Source organism: Anabrus simplex, chromosome 1 (assembly GCF_040414725.1).
Source record: "Anabrus simplex isolate iqAnaSimp1 chromosome 1, ASM4041472v1, whole genome shotgun sequence".
Taxonomy (NCBI): domain Eukaryota; kingdom Metazoa; phylum Arthropoda; class Insecta; order Orthoptera; family Tettigoniidae; genus Anabrus; species Anabrus simplex.
This window is the reverse complement of record NC_090265.1, coordinates 1,775,187,118-1,775,201,379: the sequence shown is the minus strand read 5'-3', so window position 1 is coordinate 1,775,201,379 and position 14,262 is coordinate 1,775,187,118. Positions and strand designations below refer to the sequence as shown.

Genomic DNA, 14,262 nt, shown 5'->3' with positions numbered 1-14,262 from the left:
GACTGCTGACTAGCATTTCTGCCTAAACACACCACAAGGTCACAAGTATACTCCTGTTAAACCACAACTCTTACTAAACAACAACATCTCATCTCTACCATCAAGACCACCTCTTTATATATGTGCCTAGCCAGGCTTCTAGAAAGATATATTTCTTGTAAATTCTAGAGTGCTTAAGGCCTAGATATAATTTAAAGAATATTCTACAGAGTTCTCGTTACCGAGTGCCATTCTGGATGTTACAATGTGTTTCACAATTCTGTAGTGGATTACAAATCATATATACAGGTAATAACATATACAGCAGGGGTGTATTTTCCTTGCATGCAAGGCATTCATTGCATGCATTATAACAAAGAACTGTCTTAAGTATGATTTTAGGCAGTTTCAAGTCGAGTGTTATTGATTTCATCCCTCAGAAGTTAAAAATTTCCACGCAACTGTACTAGTTCCGTCTCTTGACTAAGTGTGATGCTTGTGTAGTCTAGCTATCTGTTCCACTCTAGAAAGAAAGACACCAAATGGAGAAATTAAAGATGTAAGGCATCCAATCTTAGAATTGCATTTGGTGGCAGACATAGTTCTGAAACCCTCCGAATGATGATGATGCTGCTGCAATTGAAACTTGGTCAGACTTTGCCACCCCATATACGTGCTATCCTCTGCCATTGTTAGCAACTTTGAGAAAGTCGGCTTGTCCAAGTTTACAGCGAATGGGACCCATGGATTACCCCCTAGCGAGAACCCAACATGATGAACGTGACCAATGCCACTGGGGTGACTTACCTGCAGTGCTTGAGTTGTGGCTAACTAGTGAGTTCATTCATTGTGCATTTTGCTGATTAGAGAGTTCATTCTTTGTGTGTTGTTCCCGTGCTATTCGTCATTTTCAGCGTTTTATTATGTTGTGTACATGTGGTATTAACGATGGAAGAGTCTAAAATGGATGCAATTGTAAATCTGTTTGAAAAACTATTCACTGCCCATTCATTTGATAAAGATTCAAATAGTTAAAGCCGGGAGACTTCTCCCTTCCCTTGCAAATTTAAAAACAGAAAACAAGAATTGTGTTTGCATGTTCAATCCAGAAACTTACAGTAAAACTGCTTGTCTCTGCGGCTCTGAGTCACTAAAATTGTTCTGTTGGCCTTGCTTATTGTTTGTTTTTGAAAATTCCCCTTGGAACAGCAAGAAACTTTGATACGCAGTCTAAATCTGTACACTGCTATTGGAGGCACGAGAAATCAGATTGTCATATTCACGCATGTATATCCTTAGGTAGTTTTGGTAAAACTAGGATAGATTTGCAATTTGATAAGTAGAAGCAGGAAAATGTTTGAAGGCACAATGAAGCCATTAAGAAAAATTGGGAAATTCTGAAACGGCTAACCGCAGTGACATGCCTTTTGGGAAACCAAGAGTTACCATTCTGTGGGCACAATGAGGCTAGTGAATCCGACAACAGAGGGAATTACAAAGAACTAATTAAATTGTAAGCCAAGTTTGATGAAAAATTAGACAGTCACTTCATAACAGCGAGTGTATTTACAGGACGCTCTCCACTCATTCAGAACAATTTAATTCAAAGCACCTGCACTGTAATGACTGCTGAAATAAGGTTGGGGAAACTAAATTCATAGGAATTAAGATCGATGAAACTGCCAATGTTTTGAACTTTTAAGTTATCTATTGTCAGATACGTTCATAATGGTGATGTTGAAAGATTTGTTGGTTTGTATAATTTGTGTTCTGATAAGACAGCGAATGCATTGGTGAGACTTTCGACTGAGTGTTTGGATAACTGACTACTGCGAAAAATTAATTGCACAGATTTTTGATGGAGTGGTACTGCTTGCAGGTCAGCTGAATGGTGTGCAAGCTAAATTAAAAGAAGTAGTTCCTGAGGTAGAAGTAAGTTACTAGTCCTCTCTCATGCCATATCATGCAGAAAAGAATGCCTTGCATTCTTCACAACGATGAGTGGTTTTGCAAAATTTTTTAGCAATTCTTCTATGAGAAGTGTTATTTTAACTGTGCTAGAATTCTCAAGAAAAGGTTTCCCAAACTTGCTCCAAAAAGGTGGAACTATTCCAGCCGTTTACTACAGACCATCGCAGAATTTCGTGCTCCTCTCCAAGAGCTTTTCGAAAGTATTTTGGAGGAACCTGGGAACTGGGATAACAATACAATTAATGAGGCAAGCGGGTTTCTCGCGAAGTTAATGGAATTTTAGTTCAATTTTCTTCTGCATGTTTTTAATGAAATATTTTCATTGACTGATGTTACATATAACATCCTTCAATCTAAGGCCATAGACATGGCATATTGCACCAGAGAAGTGAATTCTTTTGAAACTTAAGTATCTATAATGCGAAACAGTGGATTTGCTAACATCTGGGACAAAAGACGATATTTGATACACCAAGGAAGAGAAGAATGGAAGAAACATTTTTGGTTAAAGGCTAGTATAGGACGGTTTACCGGAAATACATGATATTCTAGCACAGTTAAAATAACACTTCTGTTTGTTAGGAGATCTGTCCTTCATCGAAATGCTCGATTGTAAGAAGTTTTCATATTTTCTGGCGAAGTTTATGGAAAATATTTTGGTATAGTATGACAAATCCAAATTGAGGGCAATGTTCACTTCTGAACACTTCAAAGATAAGACTGAGGCTCAAATCCAGAAATTCCTACCAACCAGTGATCTCGACAGCGCTCTTCCTGAGCTGTATAAGTTGTGCACATTGATTACAAAACGCTCTCTCTCGGCCCTAAAGCGAATAAAATCTTTCATTCGCAATTCTCAAAGTCGTCTCTCTGCATTAGGAATGATGTCTATAGAAAAGGATCTTGTCGAGATGAAAACACCTGAGAATTTCAGCGGTGTCGTTGCCAAGGAATTCTGTAAAAAGAATCACAAAGTCTAGTTCCCCTACATGTAATTAGGGTGAGTAAAATTGAAATTTACTTAATACATTGTGTTACTGCATGGTTACTAGTCTCATGCCTCAGTGGAGATTCCAAGGTACGTCACTGATACAGTAAAAAATATATACAACAAATATTTCACGACCTCACAAATAATGTGATTGTAAATTAATGATACTTATAAGTGGATGTACATCACAAGTAATAATAATAATAATAATAATAATAATAATAATAATAATAATAATAATAATAATAATAATAATAATTCAAGCTTGATACTTGCATTATTTACCCTTGGGTGAGAGAATATTGTTTTCAAGTTATCAGTTTATCACACTTGCGTCAACCAAGAACAAGAACTCTGAATATGAAGAACTACTATATTTCAATTACTGTACCTTAAAATTAATCTTACAATATCACAAAATCAAAATCACAAAAACACAAGTCCTAAACCATTATTTATCTTCCCTTTTCCTACATTATTTTTCCTAATTGGTTAATGTAAAAGTGTTGTGTTTGAGTCATCAGTCCATAGACTTGTTTGATGCAGTCCTCCATGCCACCCTATCCTGTGCTAAACTTTTCATTTCTACGTAACTACTGCATCCTACATCTGCTCTAATCTGCTGGTTATATTCATACCTTGGTCAACCCCTACCGTTCTTACCACCTAAACTTCCTTCAAAAACCAACTGAACAAGTCCTGGGTGTCTTAAGATGTGTCCTATCATTCTATCTCTTCTCAAATTTAGCCAAATCGATCTCACACCAATTCGATTCAGTATCTCTTCATTCGTGATTCGATCTATCCATCTCACCTTCAGCATTCTTCTTCTTCTTCTTCTTCTTCTTCTTTTATGACCACATAGGATCACTTTAGTCAGTCCGTCGTTCAGGTCTCTTTGAAGGGATTGTTCGGGCTTTGCGGTCCTCCCAGTACTTCTTCAGACGCTCCGATCTTCGTGCCCTTTCCTCAGTTGAAAATGTGCGTGTTGTTGGTTTGTTTTGTGTAAGGGTAAAGCGGAGGTTTTATTCTTGAGTTTTGTATTCAATTTTATCTTATTTTTGGTGTCTTCTGTTGTAAGGCCTATTTCCTTCAGATCCTCTCTTACTTCTCTGATCCATTTACATCCTGTTGTGGTATTTTTTGAGACGAGATTGTGTTGTACTAGTTGTTTCAGAAGTCTTGAGTCCTGCATCCTCATGATATGTCCAAAGAATCCCAGTCTCCTCTTACGCATAGTATCTGTAATGGGTTCTAGCTCTTTGTACACGACTTTGTTAGGTATTAACCGCCACTGTCCATCTTTCTGATATTTTTTGTTGATACAGGTTCTTCCAATCCTCCTTTCAATTTTCTGAAGTCTGTCAGTCTTTGATTGTTTATTCAGGTAAAAGAGTGTTTCTGCTGCATATGTAGCTTCCGGTTTTATAACTGTGTTGTAGTGTTTTATTTTTGAATTTATTGATAGACATTTCTTTTTGTAGATATCCCATGTTAATTTTTTTTTTCTATAACACCACATTTCAAAAGCTTCTATTCTCTTTCTTTCTGAGCTAGTTATCATCCATGTTTCACTTCCATACAATGCCACACTCCACAAAAGTCTTCAAACATTGATATAGGAATTAGAAAGATGTTTTTGAAGTGAGCAAGTTTCTTTTCTTAAGAAAGCTCTTCCTTGCTTGTGCTAGTCTGCATTTTATATCCTCCTTACTTCTGCCATCGTTAGTTATTTTACTACCCAAGTAACAATATTCATCTACTTCCTTTAAGACTGTTTCCTAATCTTATATTTCCTACATCACCTGCCTTCGTTTGACTGCACTCCATTACTTTTGTTTTGGACTTATTTATTTTCATCTTGTACTCCTTACCCAAGACTTCATCCATACGATTCAGCAACTTCGAGATCTTCTGCAGTCTCAGATAAAATATCATCGGCAAATCTCAAGGTTTTGATTTCCTCTCCTTGGAGTGGGATTCCCTTTCCAAATTTCTCTTTGATTTCCTTTACTGCCTGATCTATGTAAACATTGAAAAGGAGAGGGGAAAAACTGCAGCCTTGCCTCACTCCTTTCTGGATTGCTGCTTCTTTTTCAAAGCCCTCGATTCTTATCACTGCAGACTGAATCTATACAGATTGTAGATAATTCTTCGTTCTCGGTATCTGATCCCTATCATCTTCAGAATCATAAATAGCTTGGTCCAATCAACATTATCGAATGCCTTATGTAGATATACGAATGCCACGTACGTGGGCTTGTCATCCTTGATTCAATCCTCTAAGATCAGACGTAAAGTCAGGATTGCTTCACGTGTACCTACATTTCTTCTGAAGCCAAATTGATCTTCTCCCAACTCAGCTTCAACTTGTTTTTCCATTCTTCTGTAAATAATACGTGTTAAAATTTTGCAGGCATGAGATACTAATCTAATGGTGTGGTAGTTTTCACACCTGTCAGCACCGGCTTTCTGGGAAATAGGTATAACAACATTCTGCCAAAAATCAGATGGAACTTCTGTCTCATACATCTTGCACACTAAATGAAATAACCTTGCCATGCTGGTTTCTCCTAAGGCAGTCAGTAATTCAGAGGGAATATCATCAATTCCAGGTGCCTTGTTCCTATTTAGGTCACTCACAGCTCTGTCAAACTGACCTCAAAATTGGGTCTCCCATTTTATCAGCATCAACAGCCTCTTTATGTTCCAGAACCAAATTATCTACATCTTTACCTTGATACAACCATTAGATATGCTCCTGCCGTCTTTCTGCTTTGTCTTCTTTCCCTAGAAGTGGCTTTCCATCTGAGCTCTTAATATTCATACACCTAGATTTCCTTTCTCCGAAGATTTCCTTGATTTTCCTGTATGCAGCATCTACCTTTCCCAGGACCATACAGCCTTCGACATCCTTGCACTTCTCCTTCAGCCATTCTTCCTTAGCTACCTAGCAATTTCTATCCACTTCATTCTTTAATCGCCTATATTCTTTTCTGCCCTCTATTTCTAGCATTCTTGTATTTTCATCGTTCATCAATCAGGTTTAGTATCTCCTGAGTTCTCCACTGATTCTTAGTTGATCTTTTCTTCCTTCCTTCCTTCCTAACATTTCTTCAGCAGCCCTACTGCATTTTTCTCCACTCTTCCTCTGCAGTGTTCCCTTCAGCCTTTTCATTTAGTCCTTGTGCAACATGTTCCTTGAAACAATCCCTCAAACTCTTTTCTTTCAACTTGCTAGATCCCATCTTTTTGCATTCTTTCCTTTCTTCCATTTCTTCTACTTCAGATGGCATTTCATGACCAACAAGTTGTGGTCAGAGACCACGTCTGCTCCTGGGAAAGTTTTGCAATCCAACACCTGGTTTCTGAATCTCTGCCTAATCATAATGAAGTCTATTTGATACCTTGTAGTGTCTCCAGGTCTCGTCCACGTATACAGCCGTCGTTTGTGGTGTTTGAACCAAGTATTGGCAAGGACTAAATTATGATCAGTGCAGAATTCAACCAGCCGACTTCCTCTTTCGTTCCTTTGTCCCAATCCAAATTTGCTACTGTACTACCTTCTCTTCCTTGGCTTACCACTGCATTCCTGTCTCCCATCACAATTAGATTCTCGTCACCTTTTACATATTTTATTAAATCTTCTGTCTCCTCATATATTCTTTCAATTTCTTAATCATCTGCTGAACTAGTAGGCATATAGACCTGCACTATTGTGGTGGGCATTGGTTTGGTGTCTATGTTGACGACAATTCTTTCACTATGCTGGTTGTAGTAGCTTACCCGCTGCCTTATTTTCTTATTCATTATTAAACCAATTCCTGCATTTCCTCCGTTTGATTTTGTGTTGATAATTCGGTAGTCACCTGACCAAAAATCTTGTTCTTCCTGCCAACGTACTTCACTTATACCAACTACATCTAACTTTAGCCTATCCATCTCCCTTTTCAGATTCTCTAACCTACCACAATGATTCAAACTAACATTCCACGCTCCGACTCGCAGAATGTCGGAATCCATCTTCCTGATGATCGCCCCCTCTGGTGTAGTCCCCACCTGGAGATCCGAATGGGGGACTAGTTTACCTCCGGAGTATTTTACCCGGGATGAAGCCATCAGTACATCATTCATACAGAGAGAGCTGCATGTCCTCGGGAGGTAGTTACGGGTGTAGTTTCTCGTTGCTTTCAGCCGTGTAGCAGTATCAACACAGCTAAGCCATGTTGAGTATTATTACAAGGCCGTATCAGTCAATCATCTAGACTGCCACCCTTACAACTACCGAAAGGCTGCTACCCCCCCTTTCGATATGCTGAGATTGTAATATAATTACAAGTAAAGAAAGACTTTCTGCTGTGTCAAAATTGTAACTGTAGAAGGTAGTCATATTTCGAGACAAGGTAAACTGGTTGAAGTACACAAATTGAAATGTGCAAGTTGTACCACATATCAGGGCAGACTGGAAGCAACTTAATTACAAGATAACAGGAACATGCCAGGGCTAGGAAATATAGATACTCTGCCATGAGTGATCATATGACAGACTTAAACCATGTGTTCACGAATTTAGACAATGACCTTAATCTTTAAAACTTACGAAGGCCATTCATTGAACATGTACAAAGAATTTTACATTTATCTGGACCACAGGAACAATCCAACGGGTAATATAAACAAAACAAAAGTTAAAAAGGAAGTTCGAACTTTAACATGTCACATGCTTGTGACTCTCAGGTCATTCCTCTGCCCAGAACGCTCCCACTTCCCCTGCACACTCCCCACTCAATGTAGCTATGACTTTTATGAATTCATACACCTCAACAGAGGTGAGTCCTCTTCTGCGCATCAGGGCCAATAAGTAAGTAACTCAATTTAAATCGTATATTACTATATCTTCCATCTGTTCACTTATACTTAGTTTTCTTTTAATTTCAGACAACATTATTCAGTTCTAAAAATAATTCAGAATTTAAGGATCATTGATCAAGAAATACTATATGTCAGAGGTATTTATTCACATCAATGTTCATCTTACAATTTTATGAACAGAACTGTTAGTTTCCACGAATTTTGTCATCAAGAATTTTAATGAAAAATTCACCTCAATTTTAAAATTGAGAGTTTCCTCCAGTCATCAAAGCCCTTGAAAGGACCACCAGATAAGACAAGACTTTCCTTGTGGAAATCTAAGCAGCAAGAATGGATGGAGCCGCATGAACATCTTCCAGCTGGCTACAATGAAGACTGGAGTGTTTCGAGGTCCCTTAAACGATTAAGAACTGGTGTCAGCAGGGCCAAGTCCTCACTTAAGTTATGGGGCTTCACATCAGAGGACAGCAAGTTTGACTTCAGTAAAGAACAGTGAATGTTTGTATTTATGTTCTCTCTGCCCATTTTCATGCTCCGAGCAAGATTTAATGCTTGCTGATGACAATGCCCTAGGTGTGGCTCAGTTTTGTTAAAACACCATCTAGATGTACAGTAAATTTGGTCAATTTCCTTTGTTAATTTTTGTAATTTTGTAAATAGTTTATTTTATTTTAACTGTATGATTAAGTACACTTCTTACACGAGTAAATAAACAAACTTGAAACTTTAATGAAGTCCTTAATTTGTCTTACCAATCTAGTAATGTCATTTTTGTATCTGATTTATTGAAGTCAAATAAATAATAAAGTTTAATTATTCCACCTATTCAATACATAAAAAGAGATGTTAATAAAGAATTAAATTGTGCAATTTATTCCAGCTGATTATGTCCCTTAGAAGAAAGATGTACTAGATTTAATGAATTATATATGTACTGAATAGGCTTTTGCTAGACGGACTGCTTTAATACAATATGCAAGGTACATACATTATCATTATAGACCGTTATGCCTTTCAGTGTTCAGTCTGCAAGCCTTTGTGAATGTACCAAACATCGCCACAAACCTCTATTTGCAACTAGTGCTGTGGCCTCATTTAGTTCTATACCTCTTATCCTTAAATTGTTAGAAACTGAGTAACCATCATCGTCTTTGTCTACCTCTACTCTTAACCATCATAACAGAGTCCATTATTCTCCTAGGTAACCTATCCTCCTCCATTCGCCACACATGACCCCACCACCAAAGCCGGTTTATGCGTACAGCTTCATCGAATTCATTCCTAAATTAAACTATCTCCTCATTCCGAATACCCTCCTGCTATGTTTCCCACTTGTTTGTACCAGCAATCATTCTTGCTACTTTCATGTCTGTTACTCCTAACTTATAAATAAGATATCCCAATTCCACCCAGCTTTCACTCCCGTAAAGCAAAGTCGGTCAAAAAACAGACCGATGTACAGATAGTTTCGTCTGGGAGCCGACTTCCTTCTTACAGAATAATGTTGATCACAACTGCGAGCTCACGGCTCACTATATTACCATCCTGGGAGAACGCACAACCTAAATCCTTTAAATTATCAACCTGTCCTAGTTCTGTATCATCAATCTGACATTCAATTCTGTTAAATTTCTTACCCACTGACATCAATTTAGTGTTCGAAAGGCTAATTTTCATACCATACTCATTGCACCTATTTCCTATTTCCAGGATATTAGATTGCAGGATTTCAGCACAATCTGCCATTACGATCAGGTCGTCGGCATAGGCCGGACTACTTACTACATTTCCACCTAACTGAATCCCTCCCTGCCACTTTATCCATGTAAACTACGAACAGCAAAGGTGAAAGATTACAGCCTTGTATAACCCCTGTAAGTACCCTGAACCAAAAACTCATTCTACCATCAATTCTCACTGAAGCCCAATTGTCAACATAAATGCCTTTGATTGATTTGAATAATCTACCCTTCATACCATAATTCCATAGTCCCCCAATATGGCGAACATCTTTTCCCTCAGTACCCTGCCATGTGCTTTCTCTAGATCTATGAAACAAACTATGGTCTATTCCTCTCATAACATTTTTCAATTACCTGGAGCATATTGAAAATCTGATCCTGACAGCCCCTCTGTGGTCTGAAACCACACTGGTTTTCATTCAACTTCATCTCAACGACTGATTGCACCCTCCTTTCCAAAATGCCAGTGAATACTTTGCCTGGTACACTAATCAATGAGATACCTGGATAGTTGTTGCAATCCTTCCTGTTCCTTGCTTATAGGTAGGTGCAATTACTGCTTTTGTCCAATCTGAAGGTATCTTACGAACACTCCATGCTTATCTTACTACTCTATGAAGCCATTTCATCCCTGCCTTCCCACCATACTTCACTATTTCAGGTCTAATTTCATCTATTCCTGCTGCTTTATGACAGTGGAGTTTATTTACCATCCTTTCCACTTCCTCAAGCGTAATTTCACTAACATCATTTTCCTCCTCCCCATGAGCTTGGCTGTTCACAACACCACCAGGATGATTTCCTTTTACATTGAGAAGATGTAAAAAATATTCCCTCCACCTGTCCAGTGATTCCCTGGGATCTATTATGAGTTCACCTGAATTACTCAAAACACTGTTCATTTCCTTTTTTCCTTCCTTCCTTCCTAGGATTCTTTAATACTGTCCAGAAAGGTTTCCCTGCTGCTTGATCTAGCCTTTCCAGGTTATTACCAGAGTCTTCCCAAGACTTCCTTTCGGATTCAACAACTATTTGTTTCGCTCTGTTTCATCTACCTACAAATTCCTGTCTGCCTCGGCCCTGGTTTGAAGCCATTTCTGGTAACCCTTCTTTTTACGTTTACAAGCTGCTCTCGCTTCAATCATTCCACCAACATGTTCACCTTTTCCCATCTTTACACACAGTTGTTCCTAGGCATTCACTTTCTGTTTCTACTACAGCATCCCTGTTAGCTACCCATTCTCTTTCTGTATCCTGAACCTGCTTACCGTCTACTGCTCGAAACTTCTCACTAATCATATCCATGTACTTCAGTCTAATTTCCTCGCCCTGGAGATTTTCTCCCCTTATTCGTTTGCAGACAGATTTCACTTTCTCTACCCTAGGCCTAGAGATACTTAGTTCACTACAGATCAGTCTGTATCATCGAAAAATCCCCGAAAATTCGTATATTCCTAACAGATTTCCTGAATTCGATGTTGGTTAAGATATAGTCTATTATGGATCTGGTACCCCTAGCTTCCCATGTGTAGCAGTGAATAGCCTTATGCTTGAAGAATGTATTCGTAACTGTTAAACCCATACTTGCACAGAAGTCCAGTAAATGCTTCCTATTCCCATTAGCTTCCATATCTTCCCCATATTTACCAATCACCCTTTCGTAACTTTCAGTTCTATTTCCAACCCTCACATTGAAATCGCCCATTAGCACTATTCTATCCTTGCTGTTGTCCCTGACCACGATGTCACTCAATGCTTCATAAAATATGTCAACTTCATCCTCATTTGCACCCTCACATGGTGAATACACGGAGACAATTCTAGTCCTAATTCCTCCAACTGACAAATCTACCCACATCATTCGCTCATTTAAGTGCCTAACAGAAACTATGTTGCATGCAATGGTTTTCCTGATAAACAGCCCTACTCCGGACTGCCGTTTTTTTTTACACCCGTCAAGGATACTTTATAATCTCTCTTCCTCGTTATCTCCCCTTACCCGAATATCACTTACTCCTAGCACATCGAGATGCATCCTCTTAGCTGACTCAGCCAGTTCTACTTTCTGCCATAAGCCCCATTAATATTGATAGTTCCTCACCGAATTCCATTTAGTTTGCTAAGTTGTTTCCAAGGAGTCCCTCACCTGTCAAATGTGAGCGGGACTTCGTTACTCCCATAGGTCCGAGGCTTGCTTAAAATGTTGTGAGCTCAGTAAATTCGTGAAGCAGGATGCTACCCACTTGCACATAGTCTAAGTGAGGATCTCTCCTCTAACAGGTTATGGTCCACCGGTGGATTTTATAGTCCTAGCCGCCTGAGCACAAGGAGAGCCATGGTGATGGTGGTGGTGGTGGTGTTGGCGGCGATTGTTTTAAGAGGAAGTACAACTAGGGCCATGGCTCACAATATGTCCGAGATGCCCATTCCCATTCCATAGCAACTGGTATCCCGAATCTCAAGACCACTTACTGAGCCACTTGCCCATGATTCACGGAGTAGGACGTGACTACAGTAACCCACACCATGAACCATATGCAAGTTATTCTTAAATATTCGCTACTTAATTTTACTCCCGGCTTGTCATTAAAATATCGAAACTGTTCGAAAGATGCAGGGGTGAAGGTCTGTATTTTTAATCATTCATTTTGTTTTTGAGACGTCTTATAACAGACGTCACGAAAAGCATAGAACACAGCTCGAGCACTAATGATTTATCCCTGGTGTGTTCATTGTGGATTGAGACAGCAGCATTTGCATGCAATCTTGGAAAGAGCTGGACATAGAAGTGCAGCCACCCTATAGAGAAATTATGTAACTACAGCACTGAAAGCAAGGTAATCAGCGACATACTTTTGTCCTTTGTATGCTCAGTAATGAACAATGATTTCTAGTACAAGGAGATGGCTGACATAATTCCACTCTCCACCATCCTATGTGGCTGTCTTAAACCTTGCATGATTGGAGAAAGAAAAAAAACCCAGAGTATTTTGACGATTCCTTTTAGCTCAGACCAATTTAATTATAAAAACTGCTTTGACTACATGCTTACCTGCACATGAATGTATGAGAATACTCTGTCCAGGCCTCAGGTGACCGATATCCAAAACACTGAAGTAAGCTGTTAGATAATTAGCTGCCAATGCTGCCCCATGTTCAAAGGGAATATTAGCAGGAAGAAGAAAACAATTTGCAGCTGGAAGTATTACAGTCTCCCTGTAAAGGTCTCCTGTATACTGGTAACAAATAACTCTGTCACCAACCTGCAACATTCAGTAAATTAGGTTTTATAAAAGCTGGGGTCTGAAACAAACCACAACTTTCCACTATGAATACTTCAACTCATAAAAAAATGAAGGATTTATAGAAGCTTCTTAAATTGAACAAAATTATTTACAAATATGCTAGCATTTAACAGAGGCATATGCCGACTCCAATGTTTGGGGAAACTGCTTATGTTTGTGAAGCAACAAGCTGAAAATGAAAATACACAGTCTGTTTCCAGTCATTTGACCGGGTCAGGAATGGAATGAAGACCCCATCTAGCGACGAGGATAGCCAGCTGCAGAAGACTTTTGCACTCTTCTGGGGCAATGATAAATGACCAACAGATGAAATGTTAATGGAGTGTGTTGCTGGATGAAAGACAGGGGAAACCGGACTACCCGGAAAAAACCCATCCCACCTCCGCTTTGTCCAACACATCTCACATGGAGTGACCGAGACTTCAACCACGGTATGCAGCGGTGAGAGGCCGTGCTAGTACCTCAGCCACGGAGAAGCAACCACCTACAAAATAGAAAAACACGTTTCCCTTTGTGAAAATCGAGCAATTCTCTTTCCTGGTCATGGCCATCCATCAATGGCTGATGATTTGAGTTGGCAATCAGCCATAAAAGACAGCCTGCACATTTTGTCACGTCATGTTACAAATTTTTGGATGATTCCCAGCTCTAAGACATGGTTATATCAAAACCTCTATATAGTCAGATCGGCAACCAGTAACTATTACTGGCAATAGTCAAGATGAGGAGAGGGCAGTCTAAACTGAAGTTTTTCTTTTCCCCATAGAAATTTTCTATAAAACTTTAATACATTTACATTAAATTTTACAGAATGAGATGTAAAAAAACATGGCACTTCTCAGGATATTTTAAAATCCAGATACTTCAGCCCGCAACACAAACTTAAATCCATGTTTTCTACAGAAAGAACAGGGGAAAACTTGAGATGCATTTGTTTCAATTTTATTACCAAATAATACCAGTAATCCCTTTATCTATACACTTACTGAATAGCCAATGCGAGGATTGTTGTGAAGGACTAGTTTTATTTGTCTTTTACTGAAAATTCTTACACACATCAATTGCCATGGTTTCTTGTCAGAGTTGGGAATAAATTAAGTAGAAGCAATCAAATTACAGTACTTGTAACATATACTTTTGTGGGTTGCTCTTCAGTGCACAATGTCTATCAATGACAAAATTTTCATGTTCATCTCTTCCTTCGTTTTGGTATTGCAGTTTCATATCACATTTAAAATATTTGTTTAGATGTTTTATATGATTCTCTGTCAATAGTAAATAACAGAGGATATTTCAAAATTTTTAAAAAACTATGCAAGTTCCTTTTATCCTAAAATAGTGTGAAAACTGGAATGGCATTAAATAACATTACTATCAGTTTTATTCTGTTACTGAACATCAC

At 38.6% G+C, this 14,262-nt stretch overlaps 1 protein-coding gene across 2 annotated transcripts in view; it reads right to left on the bottom strand.

Moving 5' to 3' along the window:
• The window catches only part of LOC136858802 (synaptic vesicle membrane protein VAT-1 homolog), a 208,906-nt gene that overhangs the window by 21,882 nt on the left and 172,762 nt on the right, over positions 1-14,262 (bottom strand). For both annotated transcript variants that reach the window (XM_067138619.2, XM_067138620.2), the window contains exon 4: positions 12,608-12,818. In XM_067138619.2, the coding sequence (XP_066994720.2) occupies positions 12,608-12,818 (211 nt within the window). The remainder of the gene's footprint in view (positions 1-12,607; positions 12,819-14,262) is intronic.